We start from the raw sequence: 23,183 nt of genomic DNA, 5'->3' as shown, positions 1-23,183 counted from the left end.
CCATATCAGTCACTTCAAATCTCATACGTTCATTTCCTTCAGTGTTATTAGATTTCACAGTGACTTTAAGACTCCTATACTTTTAGCATCAACGTTATTACATGTACCAATCTATGGGATATACTGGAGCACAGTGTGATACAGTGTGGAATGCAGTCTGGGAATCAGAGTGCTGTAAAGTTTGACTCAACTGACACTGGCCTACTTTTACTAACCTTGGGCCAGCTAATCCTGGGCTGCTGATGGCTAATGCTATACCGTAGCGAACTAATCGAAGGCTTTTGCTGACCTCATCCTGAGCCATAGCGAAACAATCCAGGATCACCGCAAAGTAATCCTGGGCCACTTTCACTTTATTCAGGGCCACTGCAAATTAATCCAGGGCCATTGCTAACTTATCTTGGGCCACTTCCAACTAATCTTCGGTCAAACTGACCCTCCCAACAGCACACTCGAACCTCAAAGCCCAGCAATATGACTGCGACAGTTATAAACGTAACCGAACATCATCTACTGATAGCGCTCCTCTGCAGACACTATTGACCGACGGTCACGACATCCAGATAACCAATTCGCTGCCGTGACGTAACCTAAGCGACCCGACCTATCCTCATGGTATTCTTACACTAAAAAGGAAAGAAAGAAAAAAATCAGTCGCATGAGAAGAGCTGGAATCACACACTATATAGTACTCTGGAAAATGCAGAGGAAAGAAAGAGTAGAAAACAACCAAACTGTTGCTGGGGGGGAAAAAGCATAGCGATGGTGAAGCTCCTGGGAATGTCCACAACAAAATACCGGTGGGACAGTAATGCCGACATCAAAGCAGTTTACCCTTGCTCTCGCTTTTGAATAAAACCACCAGTTTCCTGACGTGACACACCAGACATCAAGAATGGGGGGGCTTCTGACGACTCTATGTTTCTTGATTAAACACCCTTCGATCTTGGCTAGCCGTAACACACGATAGGTTATCACAAAATTAACACATCTCGGCCCGACCTGAATTCAACCATTTTCCATAAACCCAATATATATATATATATATATATATTATTTCCCATTATAACTGGATAGTAAAATTGTGAGTATTGAAAATATTCTTTCGATTAATGTTTTCAGTTTTTACTCGCACTTTAACCTGCCACAGAAAGCTACAGCTGGGCCGCAAACACGTGGAAATGGATTTCTGGGCAGCTACTGTACCACTCCCTTTAAACTGAAGTCTATTCATACAACATTCAGAAAAAAAAAGTAAAAACTATTTTCATCAGAGTTTGGCCAAGATTTACAACAAAGGAAACACTTAGCTACGCTTTAGCGCTATGATAGCATGGAGAACGGGTGGTGAGTGACACACGACCATTTACTATGATTCTGTGAACTTTTCGCCAACAGCATGAAAACATAGGTCCTGTGAATCCACATATCAAAAGTACCGTCGACGGATCATAAAACCATCCAAGCAAAGAAACTTCTTAAAACATAACTATGGACCGCAGATAAAAGATAAATTTTTCAGAATCCAGACTGATGCCTGCCACTGTATCTTTGACACTCATTATATAATGACGCTTTATCCAGATACTCCTCCTCCCCCTGGCAGCTAGCTCTGGGTACTAGCGAGACAAATCATCAAACAGTATAATTCCCTTTCATTATACAATCCCAGGAACAACCCTATGGGGCTCCTGCAACTTTAAGGCCGCGCGGTTTACACAGTTCCTCAGATCATGTTCCTTTTTATCTACTGACTGATATCACCTCGTCAAAGCTGACTATCCACTCACAATATAACCGCATGCAAGCCGAGTCCAATAACTCAACGCAAAGGAAGGAACAGAGATGGGGGCCGGGTGAGGATGTTTCCTCGGAGGCCCAGTCATCTGTTCTTAACGCTACCTCGCTGAGGCGGGAAATGGCGAATAGTATGAAAGAAAAGAAAAAAAAAAAAAAATATATATATATATATATAGATAGATAGATAGATAGATAGATAGATAGATAGATATCGTTACACAACCTGGAATCAATTCATTTCGTTACTTATTTATGGGTTTTCGCAAAGCCTTTCTTTCTAGCAAGAGTTGGTAAGGTGTCTTCGGAGACCGCTACAGCCTCCCTAGACACTGGCTCGTTGGAAGACAAAGGCTTTACGGAAAACCCACAAGTAAGTAATAAAAAAGAATTTCACACTGCTTCACGAAATATATCTGAAAGAACTGTTCCCCACTTTATATATATATATATATATATATATATATATATATATATATATATATATATATATATATATATATATATATATAAATATATATATATATATATATATATATATATATATATATATATATATATATATATATATATATATATATCATGCAAAGAAAAAATACACATCACAGATTCGGAATACCTCCTCAATTTACTGCTTTCACAAGGAAGGCAGAAAGCTCCTGTCAAGCATCCTATTAACTGCGAAGATGTTTACATTTGAACCTGCCAATCCCCGACCCATGCTCTCAAGATCGCGAGCTCGGGCTTGGGAGAAAGTCATTTGAAATCATACTTTGCGCGAAAACAGCAGATAAGTGCCAATATGTCTACGACGTCGCGCGGCCCCTTACCCCATCTTGAGATAATTTTCTTTTTTTTTGCATCGTCTACTCTACCAGCCACAAAATGAACTACCAGGCCGGGTCCACAGCTACACCACCTACCAAGTGAACGTACGATATTCGTTAACTGTTCCACTTACCTTATTCAACAGGTACTAATATGAATACATGGATAACTAGAAAACCGATGATCATGACCCAGTCCAATACAAACTTTTAAACTAGGTCAAGTTAAGCTGGTCAAAGCTACAAACATGATTAACAGTTGATGAAAATTAGGGATTACTGCGTATATCACCTAAACTACAAGAAAGGTTTTAACTTTAAACATCTCATCTCATGTTCAAATTGTCAGCGCGCGGGATCCGTTCCTAGAAACCCAGTAGTGCAGTTAGGTTTCTGCAGCTGGACTTTTAAGACACTTGCCAAATTAAAGGTTGCCATACAACGTCTTGAAACCTGTTAAGATGTGGTCACATACAACAAACACTTAGCGGTGACAGCTGCATGAGTAATTAATCCACAAAACAATCTTATAAACAGACAACCAGAGATATAATGTGAACCGATCGTGTATAACTTTCAATATACGGTTGTGTCACGCAAAACTGGGTCAAATTACGTAACGCGCCAGGGCAGGTTTGGTTATCTAGTACGTCAATTCACCAGTGATCCATCATGTAAACTTCCACTAAATTTTAGTGCAGAGCTAACCAAGGATCCGCGAATGACAAAATGGGCTATGTGATCCACATATCACATATTCTGACCTTTCCTTTAAACCTGGCCAATCAAACCAACCTATGGTCTACCTGATTCGACAGCTCAAGTGTTACAGGATCTTATTTCGTGACCTCAAAAAACTAGGTCACATCATACAGGGTTATATGGTACGGCAAGAACTACGTTAGTATGTCAATCTAGGTCACGATGCTACTACCTATATACACTCAAGAACGCGCATGGTCTAGACATTCGATCAACCCAATGTACAACTATCTCGCCCCTCCCTGAGGAGGCTAGACACCTACACGCTGATTGAGCGAGCAGCAGCAGCAGCAGGAGAAGGCATGGCAGCGAGAGCCACAGCTAAGGTGTGTGTGTGTGTGTCTGTGTACGAGTGTGCGTACCTCCCCGCCCTTGCACCACCCAACCTGCCCGGAGCTCAGAGCCAACCCCCTGCCGCCGCCACACTGTCCAGGTCCGCTCTACCTAAATTGATTCATGGCATTCGCTTCTCTTCCCTCTGCCTGAGAGTACAGTTCATGCAGTTATATAAATGAAAATTGCTTCAAAATGATTTTAGATGCAAAAGACTTGGTATGAACTACCTTACAGTAAAATCATGAGAACTTGAGGTACTCTCGCATAACTTTTATTTATAGAGACCGACATGGAATGGGCAAAACATGTCCCCAACTTCGTACACAGCAATCTACTTAATCTCAAATGCAACTCAGGCTTCGCCTTCTGAGTCATGCAATACTGCAAAACAATTCAGAACATCAAGAGAAGGTAACCAAGGTTAAACGTCAACTCGCTATAACTCACCTTCCCCTCAACTACTTACCCTGAATACAAAAATAACCAGATCACCATTTAGCTAAACTTAATATCACACACGAATAGCTGAAGGAAATCGGAACCAGAAAATTCCGTAAGAAACTCATTATTTCAGGATTGGAGTTGGCTCAGGCGTTGGCTATTAATATTCAATGTCTGTGTAGTTTGTGTGTGTGTGTGTGAATACTTGCGTCGCTGCATGTGTATATTTATGGTTGGGTACAGTGTATGTGGGGGAGAGAGAGAGAGAGAGAGAGAGAGAGAGAGAGAGAGAGAGAGAGAGAGAGAGAGAGAGAGAGAGAGAGAGAGAGAGACAGACAGACAGACAGACAGACAGACAGACAGAGTGCACGTCTGTTTGTGTAGAGAGTGAAGGTTTAGTAAAGTGTACTACCATTACTTTTTTCACTTGTGCAAAGTCGGCTTGCCATTCATCCTTTTCATTGTTGTATGTACATTTAGCGAGTTAACCTCAAGTTCTTTATGTGTCGTCTTCAAATCTGTATCAAGAAGCAGAAAAGGTTATCTCACGTCTTAATACCATGCTTACTTATCGAAGAAAGCAGATAATGTAATGAAGTGGCCACAGAAGCCTCTGTGTGGGTGTGTGAGCGACAAGGTGTGTGAGGGGTGCGGGTGTGGGTGTGTACCGGGCGCGGCTTAGGTTTACTCACCTTTGCTGGGCAGCTGAGCGAGGTGCTCCTGGGTCGCTATGTTGTGTTTCAGCAGATACTGTAGGGCAGGGCCACATCCCACGGGGTCCTCTGCACTGCTTACTGCCTCCACTGTACCTCCTGCCCTCTGCCACAACCCCACCAGGCACAACAACACTATAGCACACCCACGCCACATGATCATCTGGTAGGGACCACCTCACACCGCGTGTCACCCTCCTCTCTCCACCTCAGTTTCGTATTTAATTATTCTCCGCGCCTTTGATTCTCACTGATTTAATTTTCAGATGAGGTGGAGAAGGAGAGGGATTTCTTATGTGATGGGTGGATCCGGTCAATTATCTACTAGGACTCTAGATCCGATGACATCCCACACTGAAGTGTAAGAAACGGGAGCTTGAGCGTGGCCCGCTGCGCGTGAACCTTCACCACCACAACTCACGCACAAGTGAAACCTACATCATTGATCGACCTGAGATGCCAGATGCTTTACACGAGATCGTACTGCACATATTCCATATTAATCATCATTCTCATACAAAAACCCTGTGGAATACTAATGTATAAGAGTATGATTCAATTCATCTGGGTGAAAATAAATGTCATCAAACGAGGGATATACTCCGAGGAACGTCGTGCGCCTGGCAGTTACGGACCCCCACGGGCATTCTATATATTCCGGGAGACAAGTCTGAGGCTGGCAACATCGCCATGCTACTCTGCCATCCCATTAACATTTATTTCATCAATAATCATCCGTCTTCATACGCACAACAATGGATAGCAGTACTCTGAGATGCTGATACAACACTTTACTCCTCCTCCGGCAAGTAAGGTTGTCGCACGTGGGGGAAAAAAACATCGCATTATTGTCAATGTCACATTGAAGAAAAAAATCATGAACATGCAATTTAGACCCGCGTATGACGCCATTTATCCCAACTCTCGCACTACTGTCGGGAGGTAATATTCTCCACACGTGTTTATACACGTAAACAAGTTTCATGTACCTGCAGACTCACATCAAAGGAATTTTCATCTGTCTGATAACTCTGAGTGTCAGACATGAGTGTGAGTGACATAGGAGATTAATGAATGTATTTCAGGGCTGGTAACATCAGGTGCGGTTAGTTGATGACTAACACAATACTAACATAGAAATTTATCTTCGGGAACACGAACTTACAAGTGAACACGATTATGGTTTCAGTCGTCAATGATGAAATGCACTAACGATGAAAATTTTGATTAAAAAAAAGTGGAAACAACTAAAAAAAAATCTAAGAATATTAAGTGTCAAACACTTTCGTATGATTACATCGCCAGGACTGAGCCTTACGAACCCTTGCTACTTGCGTACTTTCTGCATATATATATATATATATATATATATATATATATATATATATATATATATATATATATATATATATATATGCTGATAACCACGAGGAAAATAAAACACGGTAAGTTCCCGAGTGCACTCTCGTGCAATGATCACATAGTCTGGGGAGACACAAGACTGAGATACAAGACGTAGAACAATTAGCGATATATAAGAGACACAGCTAAGACGCTATTGGTAACGCGTGTTTACCAATGGCGTCTTTATATATATATATATATATATATATATATATATATATATATATATATATATATATATATATATATATATATATATATATACATGTGTGTGTGTGTGTGTGTGTGTGTGTGTGTGTGTGTGTGTGTAAAACAAATGAGTGGGTAAATAAAAAGCTCCTACCGAAGCCTTAAAAAATTACATAGATAATAATATAAACTGAAGATAATGACATGAAAAATCAAATATCATTTTTGTCTACAGAGAATACCACATCATGGGATACATATACACAAGGACATCCAGACGCAAACAGGAAACGAAATCATAATTTCGTATACAAAGAACGCAAGTATTGCCGCTCCAAAGCACAGTACGCCTACAAACAAAATTAATAGTTATTCTGTTGTACAGCAGACGCGCTGGCGAATATAAAGCTGATTCAGATTGTTGTGATAACTAATTTGCTATGGAGAGCAGGTGTCGGGGAAGCATGTGGACCACGCGACCTGGGAACAGATGACAGTTATGCCACACTTCGACCAACTGTGAAATCTGAGTAACGTGGATGATTTGATCATCTCGGGACATTTAGATAGCCGGCCTGCTGGACCAGATATCTGGTCATGTGGCCTGTCAGACAACGTATGGTAAATAGGAATGTTTACCAACAAGCAGCTCGTGTTGTAGTCATGGCGGTGAAAACCACACAGACCAATTATCAACACACAGACTCAGAGTAGACTTGATGCTACCCAACATCTAGCCTTGCAAATCCAATATCATTCCATTATGTCCCATTATCTCGTCACGTTTGCCATCTATATCACCACTACTTCACTGTCCTACCCATTACAGTCATTACCATCCTTATTATTGCAATGCGAATCGTTCCCACACACCAATGAACACATTCTCATCCTATTATTATCAAACAATGCAGTTGCTACACTGCAATAGTTATCGATAACCACCTCGTTATAAAACGCTAACGACGCAACGACAATGCCATCATTACATTTCGTCCAGTTCAACACATCTGACCAACCCGATCTAGAAATCGTTATAACATTAGGTACGCGACCACGATTATGCCCATCATCGTACAGTTACTCTGCCTGTCAATATCTTACCATTTTTCATCCCCTGTGCTAAAATGCACCCAATTAAACTGCTATGTCTGACCTCTGTTTGAAACCAATGCAAAACGCTCCTACGTCACCCACCCACCGTGGCACCATCATCAATCTGTACCCATTACATTACCATCACCTTCACCATCATCTTCCCCGTTACACACAAGTAATAACCTCCATCACACCACTATTACCATACACATTATGCCACTGTTGACCCGCTCCCTCCTGCCACTTTACGGGATTTTTTGTGATCCAGGGCCTACATTGGATCCCGTTTCCCTTTTAGGGGATTTTCTTTTGAAAAACTGGGACCGTTTCAACCCTACGGGCTAAATATGATATGGATATGTCGCTCTTGTTCTCAATAGTAACACGCGAGCGATCGTCTGTTATGAAATGAATTTCGGCCACATATATTGTTATAACTCTGCCTTGTAAAAAAAAAAAATATATATCGGAGTCCTTTTCGTTTACGGAGACGAATAGGGAATAAAAGGATATCAAAACTATAGCGAAAAGTTGTAGATAAAATCATTATTATCATGATAATCATTATTATCACTGTTACTTACAGTGATGCTAATCCGTCGCCAGAGGTGAAGGATAAGTGGCCAGTTAACTCTGCGGGTTACACTCGCCTACCACGAGACCCACACGCAGCGCAACGTCTTCACTCACTGTCCAACACAGGGCCAGAGTCGCCCATCCATGAGGCCAGGAACAGCATCCACAGCTTAGGGCAGGGGCTAAAGACCGAATGAACCGGTTGTCTGAAGACCAAGACCAGTGTCAGGCGGAGACATGGCGGATCTTAGCTTCAAATGCTCGAAAAACAAATTAATTCCTGCCGCGTCATATTGTGTTTTATTTTCACCTTTTTTTCACCTTTCGTGCGAGATTACCACGACGGGACATTCTTTCGCCTATGCCTTGTCGGTCACCATATATATATATATATATATATATATATATATATATATATATATATATATATATATATATATATATATATATATATATATAAAGCTTGTGAGAGGCGAGGGAGCTTGAATCTTTCCTGTGGTCGGCCCACAGGTGAAGATCTAAGTTCCCCTTTGCTAAATGTGTTGCGGTTCTTCTCACTCACAGAATGAATATTCCCAATCTACAACTTAATTCATCTAAACAACACACGATTCCCCTGCGAAATTCAGTATAGTTACGAGGACTCGACTCTGAAAGCAGACAACTGGAAACGTGTCAATTAATGTCTCACTGTAGTGATGAATCAATTACACTGGAAACAGAAATATTAATTTGGTCCAATATCCAATACTGAAATGCTGATGGAAAATATTTCCGGATGTTGTATAAGACCCTCGCTGGATGTAACTCCGACAATGGCTCCGGGGCAAACAATGCAGCCATGAGGAAGCTGGCTGGGTATGTTGCACAATATGTTTGCCGGTGTGTCTCAGACGTAGGAGTATGTACAGCGACAGACCGCCTGGAAGTTTGGGCGAGAGTCACTCCCCTTCCTTCCTCCTCGTTGACGCCTGGATAAGGAAAGATGGCTACGAAGACAAACACCGCCGTGGTGACCGCTTGAAGGGCCTCTGCCCGTCCCACTACCCTTCCCGCTCACCCACATCACCTTGGGTCTAGAAAGGAGCCGGTGAAGGAATTTCTAGTGAACATGGCAGCCCCTCACCACGATCATGACCACCGCTGGCCCACCCAGCCACTATGATGATGGACCAGGGAATCCACCAGCGCTTCCAAATTATCATCGACCACCTGGACCATCCCCCCACCTCCCCGACACGGGCGGCTCCAGGTTCGGGTAAGAGTGTGCTTGCAAGGGTGTGGTCAACTTAAAGTGCCCTCAGATATCGTCTGCCAAGTGGTGTGTGTGTGTGTGTGTGTGTGTGTGTGTGTGTGTGTGTGTGTGTGTGTTGTTCTGAATAATTTCCAAATGAGAGGCGTAGTTGATGACGTCAACTCAGCCCCATAATAAGACTGTAATATTTTCAAACCTTTTGTCCGTATCGACAGCCATCATGAGTTCGTCTTGTGTCACGGATTCAGACGACGGCCGGGGCGCGGTCGGCACCGGTAGCCTGCACGTATGTGTCAACTCCACGACTCTGATCACTGGTCACTGCGGTATCTGGGCCACTGACACGCAGACAGACAGGGTCGTCCGGCAAAGTCGGCTGCAGAGCTTGAGGGAGTCCGTATGATCCCTCTCGCGAGCTGCAGCCTCGCCTATCATTTGCGCGGGAATCATTCCGCGTCTGTAGCAACGTTAAGTGAGTCAAGCTGGATATCCATGACAGATCTAGAACCGAGGCGGCTAACTCGGTCTGCGGGGAACATGGCAGAGGAGGAGGTTGTCCTGGCGAGATTATGAACACACTGCACCGTTGTGACAGTAGCAGTGTTCTCGTGCATCACGACAGATCTCCCCCATTATGCCACCCATGCAACACAACACGATACATGAGCCACCGGATCATCCAGCATCCATATACATTAAAAATCTACACCTGACGAAATAACGTTGATTTTAGTACAAAGAAAATATTTCCCGTAAACAATACATTAATCAATAACGATTACTTTGTTTCAAAATACTGCACTCATCAACGTGATGTGGTTAATCTGCATATAATCATCAATTTCATTTCGTAACTTTCACTTAGCATTATTATTAACATTATCATTCTTTTATTCCTCTCCCCCTCCACAAAAAAAAACAGCACATGAATACGTCTTTTCTACCCGTCATTGTCCTTTATGTGTACGTGACAATTACGTAGTTAGTAAGATTGATTAATAAAAAGATGTCTGGCTCTGTGACCTCACGCGAGCCGCTGGCTATTGCACAGCGACAACATGGAGAGGCCCTTCGCCAGTCACAACATTACAACAAGCTGGACCGAATTTGTTTTCAGTAATTCAAAAGAACTGTGCGGCCAGACACCTTCAACCGTTACTATGGACACAAGGCTTGTTAGACAACAGGAATGGACTATAATGGGATGGCGTCAGCGGTGTGGGTTTGGCTGAAGGTTTGGGACAGTTTGGAGTTTTGAGGAGAAGTTTCCAGCGATGGAGAGCAGGAGACTCGCTATGTAGATCAAGAACACAAGCGACGCGATGAGAAGTTTGTGTGTGTCTATTGTCTCGGACTGCGGGAGCTGCTCGTGTCTCCGTGTGCTGAACCCACCTAACCTTCCTTTTAGTAGAAACAGAATACTTTCCAACAGGTCTATAGACCACAGACGATGAATAACAATGGGAACAAAAATCTCTGTCACTGCCAACAGAGAGAAGCAGATACTTCTATGTTCCAGAGGTTTTTATGAAGTAAATACGTGAATGACATTAACCCGGAGAAGCCGTAACCCCATAACCTTAAGACTTCCCTTGTATTAAGGCTTTACGCCAAGACGTACTTAGGGTAATGCGTCATCACGCCGTGGCTTAACACACGCCAGTTCTTTGTCTTCCCGTGTCAAGGCGGTGAGGCAACACGTTTTCTCTCACTCATGAGGGAACACTTAAAAGATATATGACAAAAAAGAAGACCAGCGGAAATACCACCCTGGTCATTTGGTATTCCCTGAAATGCAGAGACGAATTTCATCTTTTGTTTTCGTGGATGAGATGCGGAAACTCACAATCACTCCCGTGAGTCACCAAGATCCAGTCTCGCAGTTTTTCTACACGGTTTCCGTTAACCTTAGCTTTTCGTTAAAAATACCGAGTATGCAGGAGGGTGAAAGGCGTGCACGGGATAGTAAATTGGAACGATGAGGATTCTGTGAATGGACTGTACCAGAGCATGTGAAGCGTCCGGGAGAAACCATGGAAAGGTCTGTAGGGCCTGGTTGTGGACGAGGAGCTGCGGTTTCGGTACATTACTCTACATTCGTATATATATATATATATATATATATATATATATATATATATATATATATATATATATATATATATATATATATATATATATATATATACCATTCCTGAGGCACTACATCTACTCAGCAAGAATCTCTGGGTAATACCGACCGCCAGTCTCTCGGGTGTAAAGCTCCATATGCAACGTTTGTCAAGACTGGAGGTTCAGATTACAAAAGGGATGATCCCCTCCCGCGCTCAGCTTCCCTCCATTTTCTAAAAATCGTGATTGCTCGCGAAGCAAGCGTCTGTGTCCAGCGTCCCCACGGCCCGCTACCCCTGGGGTAGTTACCCTGAGCCAGAGGCTAAATCAGACTCCACAAAAATCCAGCTTTACGGACTGAAATGTGGTTTACCAAGTAACCAAATAACAATAATAACAGGAATTTACGTGATTTATGGTCAAAATGAATATAGCATCCGACAACCATGAATGTTGATATCGCGTTACATTAAAAATAACCCTGCAATTCGCGATAAAAGTTTAGGTATTCACCAATTAACTATTGTAATACTTTTTTGTTACTTGTGTCTGTCAGCGCTTTGTGTGGGTGGGCCCTGATGCGCTGGCCCACGTTTAGGACTTTCCCGTTTTACACAGGAGTCAAACACCGCTTCACCAACACACCTTCCGACAACACCCACGCGCGGTCGTACGCGTGCGGTTGGCGCGTGCACGTATGTCCGTTATGTCCTGGGTGGAGTGGACAGTGCCGGGCGCTGTAAAACTATCGTACAGCACAATATAAAACGTAAAGCCACAGTTTCCTGCATATATAATGTAAATTTCATCGCAGACACGGCCATGAACATGCTCTACACACACACACACACACACACACACACACACACACGTCATTCTCTCGCAGAGATACAGACAGATATATTAGAGTAAACATTAAACCCCTGTTCAAAAGTACTTTGCGAACACATGACCTATAATACGACATGCCCAATATAAAAAGTATGGGTAATCTATTATCTTTTTTTTCCCCCAGCTTACTTCAAAGTCATACCACGGGAACTGTCCAGAACCTTCGTCAGTAGGAGCGAATGACAGACTTATTAGAAACAGACAAGAAAACCAATACCTAATGTATACATCTCAGAGCCGCGTTCCACGTCTTTCATTTATGACTGAATTTCCAAACCCGAATGATGAGGGGACAAGTTCACTAAAGAAAAACAGAGTAACGCTCTCTTGACCTCTCTCACACGGCGGCGTTACGACCCCTGAGCGAGACGGTACAACCATCCAGTACGACTGGCGTGACTCTTGACCTGAGCCTTAAAGGTCAAGGTCAAAGGCCAAGCCATCATAAATAAGGGTCAAACCTTCGTGCTCAAGGATTGTTGTACCGTCGTACTCAATGATCGTATTGCTTGCTCAAGGTGCGATCCCTCGTGCGTAGGGACTGTACCATCGTGCGTAAGGACTGTACCATCGTGCGTACGGACCGTACCATCGTGCGTAGGGACTGTACCATCGTGCGTAAGGACTGTACCATCGTGCGTAGGGACTGTACCATCGTGCGTAAGGACTGTACCATCGTGCGTAAGGACTGTACCATAATGCCGAAGGATCGTACCGTCATCTTCCGTAGGTTATCTAACTCAACTGACCCCAAATAGGTAGGTGGCAAGTGAGCCACACATCACGGGAATGTCACACGAATACATGTGGTTTAATGAATCATTTATGACGTTCTTGCCGCTGTGGATGGCCCGGGCAACTAGTGCTACTGCCGACCCGGGCCACTAGTGCTACTGCCGGCGCCGGGCCACTGGCGCTACTACCGGCTCGGGCCACCACAGCCGGGCCATTCTTGACACCACAGTGGGTTTGGTTATTGATCCTTCTCTAACCCTGGTGTGGCGTACATCTGCTGCTGATGGTCACGCTCATGTCCTCACTGTGCTTGTTTGCACCCTTCATCGTCTACTGTAACGCAACCTCTCATCATCAACATACCCTTCCTCGTTTACTCTAATACACATCTCATCATCAACGCACCCATCTTCGTTTACTCTAATACACCTCTCATCATTAAAGCACCCATCTTCGTTTACTCTAATATACCTCTCATCATTAACGCACCCTTCTTCGTTTACTTTTCTCCTATTCTAAAGCACCCTTCCTCATCTTCGACGCCCTCTTCGTCTTCTTACCCATCTACATCAATATCCCTCCCTTATTTCTATCCTCTGTTTCTCCCGTTATACGACAGCTGTACCAGTTGTTGTCATCATGACCCAAGAAGCAAGATACCAACTGCTTCAGCTTCTCTGATTCCTGACAAACACACAGACACACAAACGAAGCAAGAAAGGCACACACAGGGACAGCATCAGACATAGCGACAGCATGTATGGTCTTTGAACACCTTCAGATGTTCAAGGTTTTGCGACTTGTGGTTTTGTAACTCTATGTATGAATGGTATTTAGAAAGTTGCGAAGGCTAGGGAGCACGAGTGTAGAACTCTCACCCCCCCTTACAATACAAACAGGTCATTACGAATAGGTAATTAGACACACACACTTCTCACAGTAATGATCAACATGACCGTAGCAGCAATTTAGAGGTCTCCCTCCTCTCTAAACACTCTCTCTCTCTCTCTCTCTCTCTCTCTCTCTCTCTCTCTCTCTCTCTCTCTCTCTCTCTCTCTCTCTCTCTCTCTCTCTCCCAGGTCCTGCGGGTTCACATACACTACTGAAGAAAACCAAGACACGAGCAGTATCCAGGACGTGGGAAGGGCCTGCGACACCGGCACGCTCTCCTCCGAACACATCAACACATAAGGCAAACCAGAATACATCGACACTGAAGGAGGGAAAAGTCGTATACACTCACTACTCCCTGCGGGAGATAATGAAAACAGAACAAGACAGACTTTGGTCACAGACGAGGCAAAAGTAAGATTTTGATATGATGGCAGTATGTTAGGGTCGAGCGATGTAGAGAGGGTAAGAGACGTACTGCAAGGTTAAGCAATGCACTGATATGGAGAGCGAAGCAATGGAAGGGGAAGGGACTGAGGAGAAGGGAATGCGTTACAGTGGAAGGCGGAAGAGGTGCGCTGAAAGAGAACGCGATTCAGTGAGAGGGAGAGCGATGCGGTGGAGAGGGACAGCGATGCGGTGGAAAGGGAAAGCAATGCACTTGAGTGGAATACAGTGCACTAAAAGATAAGGTAATGCAGCAGTAGGGAAAACGCTGCAGTAGCGCTGGGTAAACAAACGATACACTGGAACATGTGGCTACGATAAGAGGCTGGTGTTGTGTGGGTGGCAGGCTGGGGTAGGCCAGGGAGTTGTATACATAACGCATAGTCTACCCTGATGTAGGTCATGATAACCCACCTCCCCTCCTCCCTCCCACATCCAGACGACCCCACGTTATAGCCTCGCCACCAACATGGTGAGCACCCGAGGGCTGAGCAGCCTACCCCAGAGGAAGAGTCTAACACACGTGTCATGTTTATAATGATTAGGTTAAGCACTGTACCCCACTACGTGGGTTATGTGCTTCTGCAGGTTTGTAGGTGGGTGCTGGCAGTGGTTGAGAGGGCACTGACCTGTAGGCAATGTACGGGTTACAATACAGGGCAGCTTGTGCCTGGTATTACTAGGATGCAGTAAGTCCTGGTCTGTAGGTGGCCATCCTCGCATCTCAGTAACAGCTTGTGATTCCTTAGGTTTCAGACACAGGCTGCAGGTGGGTCTCTGTAGTTACATGATAAACTCTACTGTTTATTTCACGATACAGTAATGGATATTCTTCGTAATGCTTCTCTTGGATATATACCTCAGAGATGTATGTGTCTACATACGTGTTGGAACATACGATTCATTTTCATTAGGAACAACCCGGGCTCATTTGCGGAACGCACACACACACACACACACACACAGACACACAACACACACACACACGCTCTTCGTAGACCACCCACTACCCCCACCCCCACAGCAGACAATAAACTTAACAACAATAAGACCACACCTGAACACGACCTCCGGAGAGGCGAGGTCTGTACACCTGACGAATTAATGGCCAATATCTTCTAGGTTAATGGTCGTGTTGACACATAAGGACATGTCAGACTACCCAGCACCACACCGGACCAACCAGCACCATACCGGACCAACCAGCACCATCCGGACCAACCAGCACCATAACGGACCAGCCGGTACCACACTGGATCAGACAATACAACAATGAACCAGACAGCACCACACCGGACCAACCAGCGCCACACCGGACCAACCAGCGCCACATCGGACCAACCAGCGCCACATCGGACCAACCAGCGCCACATCGGACCAACCAGCGCCACAGTGGAGCAGCTAACATCAAGGTCAACCCAGGTCAGAGCCCTCACAGCACCTGAGAGCCAGCGTTAGTACCGCTCTGCCGTTGAGGCTACCCCAACCTGCAGGTACAAACGATGCACTGCAGACACCGCCTTTGTCTGGGCCCAAGAACGCGTTCAGGAAACATTAACAACGAGGAAGCTTTTAATCAGATCTTGCAACGCCGGTAAATAATGCTTTACGAGAACTGCTTTTAATATACATCGCCCCTCGCGGCTATGATGTGTTACCGCCTCCCTTGTGGCCATAAACCGGAGTCACTCCTGACAAACACGGGGCAAGGACCAGCCTCGCCTCCGGCACTGAGGGACGAGGGAGGAAATGTGAGATAAATCTTACAACAAACAAACGACTGATGCTCTATGAGGGAGTGGACCGGCGCATGGCCAACCTGGGCTGTGCTCCTGGTGACCCGTGCACCAAGGGGTGTGCTGAAGAAGCCTCAAACGTGCCGGAAGGAAGTGCTGTGTGCGTGTGTGTGTGACAGTGATGAGAGAGAGAGAGAGAGAGAGAGAGAGAGAGAGAGAGAGAGAGAGAGAGAGAGAGAGAGAGAGAGAGAGAGAGAGAGAGAGAGAGAGAGAGAGAGAAGGAGGAGAGAGGGTTTGGAGAGACGCAGTTGGTGTCCTCAGTAAGGAATACGTACGTTGTCGTCACTCCCACACACAGGATCCTCTACCCATCAAACTCTCAGCACACGTCATTCCTCACACTACAGACGTCAACTTCACAGCGTTTTCCCCAGAACCACAATACATGTAGACCTCCCTCTACTACCAGGGGAACACACGACTCAGAAAACAGTACTCTCATGGAAATTGGCTGCTGGGAAATCACCTGCGTGTACGTGATAATGTATATCCTAAAACTGACCTGAGGTCAAGACGGGTCACCTGTAGGCAAACGAGCTTGAACTCTCTAAATAAGGACGAAGTTCCACCATGTTTACATGAAGGTGGCGTTCATGGTTCAGGTCAGATGAGTCTGTCCGTAGAGAACACGGACAGTACGTGACGCCTGACCTGCGGGGGTCACTACCACACAGACACACACACACACACATCACCAGGAGCAAGACACTGACCATGCAAGAGTCGGCTCAGACATTTCCCTCACTCACAGCTCGGCTCAGGTCATCACAGCTCTGGGCCCCTAGGTCACAGCCGTATGATCCGAGTCAATCTACATCACAGCTCAATTCAGGTCACCACAGCTCAGGTGCCACAGGTCAAAACCCTGGGACACGAAAGAGTCAATAGTACACAAAGTTTCTAATGAGAGAGAGTGGTTCACTTGACCTAATAATCATCACTGAAAATTAATGCTCATTCTCATGTTAAGTCTCTCACAGTGTTAGACAAATTGATCAGAGGTCCACTTATGGCCAGGTAATGACCCAGATGCTTCTTACAAATATCATTTTTTTATGGATCTGAAATTCTTGTTCGGGTAGACAAATTAGGCTACGGTGAACATCAGCCAGACACCAGCCAGGCTGGAGTAATCACCACTTACACATGATGCAAAGACCGCATACCTACACATCCTAGTGTTTCGGGGATACACCTACACATCCTAGTATCTCGCAACACTTATCAAACTCAGAAGACCAAAGAAGTAATACATCTTATGGCCTAAAGGTCATACACCTTGATATGGTCAACAGAGTTTCCGACCGTAACACAGACGGGTGAGGCAGAATATTATCCCCGATAGTTTCACGAAAACTTTGATGTTTTCCATAAAAAACAGCAGCTGGAGACCCAGAGCATGACCAGAGATATTGCTTCGTGATGGCACTTAATGTTGCAGGAGTCACCAACTGCACACAGGAGACCTGGGAATGCAGCATTTAAGAACCAGACACCTGACTCTTGACTACACTGCCTTCCATGCCCGTATCATAACCTGGTATGATGACTATTGTATCATCATATGGTTAGTTATCATCATACAATATATCATTCTCAGCCATCATCGGTGGCCAATGATCGCAAGGCGTCCGTATATTACATCCGATCAACACCGATACCCTTGTGGCTCGTGATCTCCTTCAGCAGGCAGTCATCAACGACAAACAGGTCAATGGGAGATCACCCACTTCCGTCTCCTGGTCGTGTGTGCGGGGGGGGGGGGGGGGGGGAGCTGGATTCAGACACCTGTGTATTCAGGAAGGGTCACCGGCTTTGTGTACGGTCACAATATTCATCATGGCGACGCTTCCTCATTATGACCTATGTTCTCTCCAGGGTAGAGAGAGAGACTGTGTACATCAAACACACTCTAACGTATGTTATCATCGCTAACCTAATCAGCAACAGCTGGACTAAAGCAGTTTATTAATGGTCAATGTTATAGTGTCCGTCAGTGGACCACAATGTGGCCGACTCCGCCACTAGTGTTGTCCACCCGTCCCTCGCCACAAGCCTCAATGTCACCAGCGTCATGAAAGAAAACGCGACCAGTCCTCCTCAAAGACTTCAACAATATCTTAAGGAATCGTTAACGTTTCAGACTTTCCAAGTTGTAACTCGAGGGATTCTCGCTGATTCAGTTATAACCGTCACACACACACATAATTTAATTCATCTCACAACTGCTCGGTCAGCTGACGACCGTCCACATCCAATTTTCCAATACTTTTCAGAAGTTGACGATTGATACAGTTATAAAGAGACGGTTTCCAGTCAGAGTTATATCACACTCGGTTTTCCCATGCATCTTATCTGGGAATGAAATATTCTTTTATAAACTCTTTCATAGCTTGATATACTTCCTTGCAAGTCTTTAGTATGTGTATATGTGTATACTTAAAGTCTGATGTACTCTCTATGTATATGACTATAAAGAGAATAATTTTCGCAGAGTAATTACCAACCAAACGTATTTTTTTCCACCACTTTCGATGTATAAAGGGCCATTGTAATACTTCACAAAGTGCAACAAGGGCTCCAATTTCATTCTATTATCACACAGGAATTATAACACGATCATCAATAACTGCGCTTTCACGTATACTCATCAGAACTTCCGTTTCCATGGAGCAATGATTTTAAGCACTCGACCTCCTGTTTGCCTTCGTTCCGAATTTCTCTGCTGCAGGATTTGCACATGGAAATAACTGTAAATATTTCTGAGCACAGGAACAATCTTCCAGCTTAGGAAACTATGCTACTGTAAAAATCGTCCAAACAAATTCTGACAAGATTAAACAAGAGGCCAACAAACAACATACGCTGAGTGAACAGATTATTATACATCGGCCACCAGAAGATGTAGTTTTCATGCAGGCAGCGGGGGTGTTGTCATCCGTGTTCATCGTGGTCTTACACGTTCACTCTGGCTGACTCACTAGACTGAAAACATCGTGAGAGCTAAGCTGCCGTGCTAGCCACCACTCACGTCCCCACCCGCCATCATCTTGGCTTCTGCGACGCTACCCCACCGCAGCGACCACAAACAGAATTACGTTGTTACGGAAGGGGAAAAAAAAATACATTAATTTCCAGCATTACCGGAAAAAAAGATGGACGACGATGAAAACTACAATAATTAATGTTAAATCATAAATTCACGCGGTTGTCAGCCCATCCATTTTTCAGTGATGCCTCCTCCTCCTCGCTGTGCAGGAGTTTTACTGGGCAAAGTTTCTTGCCCCAGAGGCTGGACGTGGAATAAAGTATCTTGATATGAATGCGTGTTTGGTCGAGTGGCCAGACGACCGGCGAAACATGAGAAAGGGGAGGGAGGGAGGGAGGGAGGGAGGGGAGTCATTCCTCATGAGCCCAGCATCCACATATATACACATACTGCCCTCCGTGGGTGAGTTCCAACACAATCGCTACAACATTAACACTAAACTGCTGCTGCTGCTGCTTCTCTCTCTCTCTCTCTCTCTCTCTCTCTCTCTCTCTCTCTCTCTCTCTCTCTCTCTCTCTCTCTCTCTCTCTCTCTCAACCTTCCATTTCCTACTTAATCGTTAGGCACAACTTACAACTCAAGAGACTCTCTGTTAACTGATGTTCTAAAACTGCCAATTTCCTCTGGGCTTAACCGTATTATCGGCGCATACATTTCTGGAGAGCGATCGTTACTGTTGTGTCCGGATATATGAACAAGCCTCCTCTGCTGAGCCTTGCACAATTTTAGGAGTATCAGAAGATGTAGGAAGATAGTTCCTAGCTCTTGGTTGCAGTGCAGAATGCCTCCAGTCTACAACATCAGGATACAGGGATCTCTTCTGCTATGTTTGTTCTCGTGTGGATGTTGTGAGACTGCTGGCGTGCACTGCCACTGAGATCTACTTTAAGTAGCTAATACTAACAATAAATCTTGGGAGGAACTCTGAGGTCAGACGGCATGTAGTACATAGCATTATCATGCGACAAACTTCCACCACATCCTGGGTCACCGAGGTCTTCTACGTTCTTCCATGATTTAAAAGTCCAATTCCAGTACTGACGACCTGCAGGAGTGACCTCCTCCAAGGCAGGGAGTCAGTTCCACCGCCTGCGGCACATTCAACATTCAGAAACATCCTTGTGTGAGCTGCTGGACGAGTCTGTACACAGGGGACAAATTTTGCGAGCCACTACCACCACCCACCCAAGCACACCACACACACACACAAACACACAAACACACGTCCCATATCTCATTCACATTCATCTTTCAATTCATTAATTTTCAAGTTTGTGACCGACCATATTCTACCAGCTTGTTTGTCCAGAACTTCCTTAGAAAGTAGACTGACTGTTCGGTCGTTTGTCTCAGGTTCTTATTCAACCCCAGCCGCTGTAGATGGATGCCAGAGTGCCATAAGTAAGAGACTGGCCGATGACCCCTCCCTTCACCCAGCTGTCCACCCAGACATGTTTATGTGGACGCTTCGGCTCCCTGGGAAACAGATGACATAGTGAAAGAGACTGTTGCTCATTATGACCCAGCCCTCTGGCGACTTCCTGGTGAAATACTCAGAACTCACGATCGTTAGTCAAAAGCTGGTAAAGTCTGGAACTCCCGAGTTGATGCTCAGCAACTTCGAGTCTTGAGAACTTTCCGTTACCTCACCACTCACTGACCACATTGTTAAGTCCCAAGTTGGAAAGCCCTTCTTGCATCCCCTCTGACGCCGGATAGATACACACCCGGGATCACCACAGCTACGTCTTTACGGGTTATGGAAGACATGACACATGTTTGGTACGGCGCCTCCCCTCCCATGATCCTGCACACATCGGCTGAGGTTCCTAGCCATACTCCACACACGTACTTCCTGCTCATGAGGAACCCCGAGGCTCTCCTAACAACAGATATACAGTGAGAACAGCCTTACGTACGAGGTACAGATCAAGATCTTGGGACGGGAATACAGTTGAGGAAGTTGGGATGCAGTTGACGACCCAGGGAAGGAGGCGCAGTTGTGGGATTACACACACACACGAGCTGAGCCGTTGCCTCGCACTTCCCAAGTATTCCTTCTCCTCTGTGTTATACTATCCTCCTCCTCTGTCTTATCTTATCCTCCTCCTCTGTGTTATATTATCCTCCTCCTCTGTCTTATCTTATCCTCCTCCTCTGTGTTATATTATCCTCCTCCTCTGTCTTATCTTATCCTCCTCCTCTGTGTTATCTTATCCTCCTCCTTTATCTTATCCTCCTCCTCTGTGTTATCTTATCCTCCTCCTTTATCTTATCTTATCCTCTTCCTCTGTGTTATTCTATCCCTATTTTTTCCGGTTTCTTCTCCAGCCTAACTTACGACCAGCAGTAAAGTTGGCTTCCCTTCACGTTTCTCTTATGAGCCACTAAGGAACCTCACTGTTGCAGGGTTGTCCTCATACATGCCTCCCTCCCTCTCTGTTGGTGACAGTGAAGCGAGAGTCGTAAATTATCAGCTCCCAACTACTTGACAGGTTAGTAACCAACCTGCATAGGCTTGACAGGACAGGAGCCATAAATTGCTTATTCATCTTAAAAACCACATTTTCTTCAGCCACTCCGGCGCCTCAAGATGTAGATTAATGATTACCGTACAGCTAAGGTTAGACAACATGGCGATCACATCCCTAATTGATAAATGATACAAGTTATGGGCGTTTAGAACCCTATCAAATACATGTTGATGGTTAAAGCATGAATTAATGATGCAAAATACAGCGATATTCAGAAGTATATCTTTCTCGTCCGATATTGGAGATATTGTGATATTCGAACCCATACTTACTACGTCACAGGAAGGAAGTTAAAGACGCCGAGAAGTACTGGAACGTTGGTGACGTCACGGGGGTGTGACCCCCCCCCCAGGACGGAGGTGGGGGAAGGCGAGGAGGAGGTGAGGGGGAGGGAGGGGGGGGGGGTGACCCTCCGCTGCTGGTGGTCTTTATTTCGCGAGGCCAGCCATGAGTACCTCAACTGCGTACCTCCAGCTAAATGGGCTGCCTACGTCCAATTAGCCAGTACTCATTTATCCACTTATTCATTTATCAGAATTATGATCCAATCCACAACAGAACATGATTTCCAGGTGCCCCCCTTCCCCAGCAAGTGTTCCCCACGCTATATCACCACCACAATGTAACAACCACCATTATATATCACCACCACAATGTAACAACCACCATTATATATCACCACCACAATGTAACAACCACCATTATATATCACCACCACAATGTAACAACCACCATTATATATCACCACCACGATGTAACAACCACCATTATATATCACCACCACGATGTAACAACCACCATTATATATCACCACCACGATGTAACAACCACCATTATATATCACCACCACGATGTAACAACCACCATTATATATCACCACCACGATGTAACAACCACCATTATATATCACCACCACGATGTAACAACCACCATTATATATCACCACCACGATGTAACAACCACCATTATATATCACCACCACGATGTAACAACCACCATTATATATCACCACCACGATGTAACAACCACCATTATATATATATATATATTTTTTTTTTCTCCGGTTTCTAAATGCCTTTCTGTTTGGCACGAGAGGCAGGTTGCTTAGCGATGCAGGGAGCGTCCACTCTCGTATTTCGGACGGGGATTGTGGGGGATCATAGAGCAATTTATCATTCCCTGTCTCGCGATGCCCTAGGGGACGCCCAGCCGTCAACCACCGCCCTCTCCTGTCTCCTGCATTACTGTCTCCTCTCTGCCTGTCTCCGTCCGTCTAGCTCTGTCCTCTCCCTGATTCACCCTGTTGTATTTCTCTCTTGTTTTATGTTTG

General features: G+C 44.9%; 1 protein-coding gene across 2 annotated transcripts in view; it reads right to left on the bottom strand.

Annotated features, from left to right (window-relative positions):
* Window positions 1–5,291, bottom strand: part of dally (division abnormally delayed protein) — a 396,480-nt gene extending 391,189 nt beyond the window's left edge. For both annotated transcript variants that reach the window (XM_071670341.1, XM_071670342.1), the window contains exon 1: window positions 4,856–5,291. In XM_071670341.1, coding sequence (XP_071526442.1) covers window positions 4,856–5,039 — 184 coding nt within the window. In that variant the 5' untranslated portion in view covers window positions 5,040–5,291. The remainder of the gene's footprint in view (window positions 1–4,855) is intronic.
* Between the last annotated feature and the right edge of the window lie 17,892 nt (window positions 5,292–23,183).

The sequence above is a fragment of the Panulirus ornatus genome, chromosome 15 (assembly GCF_036320965.1).
Source record: "Panulirus ornatus isolate Po-2019 chromosome 15, ASM3632096v1, whole genome shotgun sequence".
Lineage (NCBI taxonomy): Eukaryota > Metazoa > Arthropoda > Malacostraca > Decapoda > Palinuridae > Panulirus > Panulirus ornatus.
The sequence above is the reverse complement of the archived record's forward strand: the minus strand, read 5'-3'. Positions and strand labels throughout refer to the sequence as shown.